The sequence below is a fragment of the Garra rufa genome, chromosome 1, assembly GCF_049309525.1.
Source record: "Garra rufa chromosome 1, GarRuf1.0, whole genome shotgun sequence".
NCBI lineage: Eukaryota > Metazoa > Chordata > Actinopteri > Cypriniformes > Cyprinidae > Garra > Garra rufa.
In genome coordinates this window covers 105,013,610-105,017,960 of record NC_133361.1, presented here as the reverse complement: position 1 = coordinate 105,017,960, position 4,351 = coordinate 105,013,610, and the positions used below count along the sequence as shown (strand labels likewise).

The following is a 4,351-nucleotide window of genomic DNA, read 5'->3' as shown; positions in this document are numbered from 1 at the left end:
ATATTTGAAATTATTATAATTAGTAGTATTATTTTACCCGTTCTTTGAATAAAAATGAAACGGTAGTAATAAATATGATGTTATTATTACAATTTGTTATTATTAGGTTTATTTAAAATTTATTTTAAAAACATAATTATAATTAGATGTATTATTATACTTAAATAAATATTGTCATTATATAACCATTCTTTAAATTAAAAAAATGAAATATTTTTTTAACAATTAAAAAAAACTTAATAATAATTATTTAAAGTCATAAATATGTTAACAAATATTATAGTACTTAACAAAAACAACAACTTTTAAAAAATTAAATATTTTTTGTTTTTCTCCTGTCTTGTTCCTTATGCACACATAACATGATCTGTAACTGTCCTTTAAATTTTACCATTTCTTTATTTAAAAAAAAATAATAATCAGAATTATTTAATTTCTTTAAATAAAAAATGAAATGATAATTATTTTAAATGATTTATGAATTATTTTTAATGATTTTAATAAATATTATGTTATTATTACAATTATTTAAACATTATTTTAAAAACTTAAATAATAATTGTTATTATTAGTAGTATTATTTTAACCATTCTTTAAATAAAACAATGAACGATAATAACAAATATGATGTTGTTATTATTATAATTTATTATTATTAGATTTTTTTTTTTTTTAAACTTCATTTTAATTAGTAGTATTATTATACTTAAAAAAAAAAAATAATATATATATATATATATATATATATATATATATATATATAATCTTTACATTAAAAAGTTTAAATTATTATTATTTTTTTAAATTACAAATTTTTAAATAATAATTAAAATCATTAATATTTTAACAAGTATTATATTATTTAACAAAAAACCATTTAACAAATTTTTTTTACCATTCTTTAAATTAAAAAACGATAATAATAAATGTTATTACAATTTATTATTATTAGATTTATTTAAAAATTATTTTTAAAACTTAACTATAATTAGTAGTAGTATTTTAACTATACTTTAAATAAAAAATTGAATGTAATAAATATGATATGGTATCATTATTAGATTTATTTAAACATTATTTAAAAACTTTATTATAATTAATAGTATTATTATACTTAAATATTAATAATTATTATTATTATTAAAATGATTTACCATTCTTTAAATAATTATAAAAAAATATATATATTTAAAATCATTCATATTTTAACAAATATTATATTATTTTAACAAAAAATCTCATATTTCATTTTTTTCTCCTGTTTTTTGCACACATAACATGATCTGTGGTCTCACAAAATTCAGCTTTTCCTCCATCTCTGATCTACAGACCACACCTCACACGGAATAATAAGCAAAAGCCTTCGGACGCACCGTCTCCTGTTCAACATCTCAGTCCCGCAGCAGGAGCGTATCGTCAGCGCCGAGCTGCGTCTCCACATGCATCTCAAAACAGACTCGCGCCAGCGTATCGGAGCGGGCTGGAAGGTGAATATATTCGGACGCTGCGGGAACGCCGAGGGCGAGAGAGATCCGCTGGCGTCGAAGCACGTGCGTCGCAAGAACAGCGGCTGGGAAGTGTTGGATTTGACAAAAGCCGTCCAGCATTGGAAGAAGCTCAACGCTGTGAACCCCACACTAGAGGTTCGTATCGAAAACCTGCACGCCTTTAAAAACACCAACGAGTGGCCTGTTATAGATCTGGACGTTGACAGGGATCCAGATGGAAAACACGAACCCGTGCTGATCGTCTTCTCAGACGACACGAGCGAAAACCGTCGGGATGGAGACGAGGCGCCGTCGACCCGAACTCGCTCCAGTCTCGTCTACGAGGACGGCCCCAGAGTCCGGCGCAGCGCTAAAACAGAAGACTGCAGGAAAGCCGAGATGTACGTGGATTTCAAGGACATCGGCTGGGACTCGTTCATCCTGGCTCCGGCCGGTTATCAGGCGTTCACCTGCCGCGGCGCCTGCAATTATCCTCTGGTTCGGGAAGTGACGCCCACCAAACACGCCATCGTTCAGACTCTGCTCAATCTCAAGAGTCCTCAGAAAGCCGCGCAGGCCTGCTGCGTTCCCACCGAGCTCAAGCCCATATCTCTCCTGTACGAGAACGAGAACGGCGTCGTGGTTTTGAATAATAAATACGAGGGTATGGTGGTCAAGGAATGCGGATGCAGATAGTCTAAAACGGCAGGAGGAAAGACTGAAACCGCGGGACTTGTCAAATCGAAATAGGAGGAATTTATTCAACAGCATTTTATTTAGACCTTGTGTATATTTATTAGCTGTAAATTAGTCTGTTTTCTATTTTAATATACCACACACTGCTTTTAGATGTTTAAGTGTTTGTCACTTACAATGAGAGAAACTCAAACTAAACTTGTTTGATTTGAGCTTTGCTTTTGTTTTTATTTAATACATAGGGTGTTCTTGGCCCGTAGAAGAACCAATTTCAGTTTCTCAAAGTGGTCACTACTTAAAAGAGCATTTAAAAATCTAAAAAATAAAGGTTCTGCATTGGCATTGATTCCACGAAGGACCTTTTTAGAAGTTTGTAGAAGTACTGAGTAAATGTGATTATTTTTAGTAACTGAAAGGTTCTCTGGCCCATATGTCAAAACTGTTTATTTTTAAATATATTTTTAAAATATACAAAAAAGGCACAAAATTAATCCAAGTTCATAATAATTAGTTTGTTAATAAATATATTTTTTAGTTATTTTAAAATAAAGCGTTTAAGATATATTTTGCTATTCAAATATTTAAATCCGAGAAAATACATTGCTGTAAAAAAAATCCACCTACTTCCCAAACAATTTTACATTTTAAATTATATTAAACTGACTTTAAAAAATTGAGTTAAGTCTTGAAGAAAAATGTTGAAACTGATTACATTTTAATAGTTAAAGTGCATCAGGGAATCATTTGATTCAGATTGGACTTCAAAGTGCAGTTGCTTACTCATTGGTGGCTTCGGAGATAGTTTGCGAAACATTCGATTCATGTTCAAGCCCATATCTCTCCTGTACGAGAACGAGAACGGCGTCGTGGTTTTGAATAATAAATACGAGGTTATGGTGGTCAAGGAATGCGGATGCAGATAGTCTAAAACGGCAGGAGGAAAGACTGAAACCGCGGGACTTGTCAAATCAAAATAGGAGGAAAGCATGAACATCTAGAATCTTGGCGCCTTCAACAGCATTTTATATAGACCTTGTGTATATTTATTAGCTGTAAATGAGTCTGTTTTCTATTGTGATTTACAACACGCTGCTTTTAGATGTTCAAGTGTCACTTACAATGAGGGAAACTCAAACTAAACTTGTTTGATTTGAGCTTTGCTTTTGTTTTTATTTAATACATAGGGTGTTTGTGGCCCGTAGAAGAACCAATTTTAGTTTCTCAAAGTGGTCACTACTTAAAAGAGCATTTAAAATCTAAAAAATAAAGGTTCTGCATTGGCATTGATTCCACGAAGGACCTTTTTAGAAGTTTGTAGAAGTACTAAGTAAATGTGATTATTTTTATGTTTATTTTTAAATATATTTTTAAAATATACAAAAAAGGCACAAAATTAATCCAAGTTCATAATAATTAGTTTAGTAATAAATATATTTTTGTTATTTTAAAATAAAGCATTTAAGATATATTTTGCTATTCAAATATTTAAATCCGAGAAAATACATTGCTGTAAAAAAAATACACCTACTTCCCAAACAATGTTACATTTTAAATTATATTAAACTGACTTTAAAAAATTGAGTTAAGTCTTGAAGAAAAATGTTGAAACTGATTAAATTTTAATAGTTAAAGCGCATCAGGGAATCATTTGATTCAGATTGGACTTCAAAGTGCGGTTGCTTACTCATTGGTGGCTTCGGAGATAGTTTGCGAATCATTCGATTCATGTTCAAGCCCATATCTCTCCTGTACGAGAACGAGAACGGCGGCGTGGTTTTGAATAATAAATACGAGGGTATGGTGGTCAAGGAATGCGGATGCAGATAGTCTAAAACGGCAGGAGGAAAGACTGAAACCGCGGGACTTGTCAAATCAAAATAGGAGGAAAGCATGAACATCTAGAATCTTGGCGCCTTCAACAGCATTTTATATAGACCTTGTGTATATTTATTAGCTGTAAATGAGTCTGTTTTCTATTGTGATTTACAACTAAACTAAACTTGTTTGATTTGAGCTTTGCTTTTGTTTTTATTTAATACATAGGGTGTTTTGGCCTATAGAAGAGCCATTTTTCAGTTTTTCAAAGAGCCTTTTAGTGGTTACTTCTTAGAAGAGCATTTTAAAATCTAAAATATATAGGTTTTGCATTGGCATTGATTCCATGAAGG

General features: G+C 30.9%; 1 protein-coding gene across 1 annotated transcript; it reads left to right on the top strand.

The window, feature by feature from the left end:
* Nucleotides 1-362: 362 nt before the first annotated feature.
* On the top strand, nucleotides 363-2,183 carry LOC141323362 (bone morphogenetic protein 10-like). The gene is made up of 2 exons (XM_073833474.1): nucleotides 363-369; nucleotides 1,330-2,183. Exons 1-2 carry the CDS (start codon nucleotides 363-365, stop codon nucleotides 2,181-2,183), a joined length of 861 nt encoding a protein of 286 aa, XP_073689575.1.
* The last annotated feature ends 2,168 nt before the right edge of the window (nucleotides 2,184-4,351 follow it).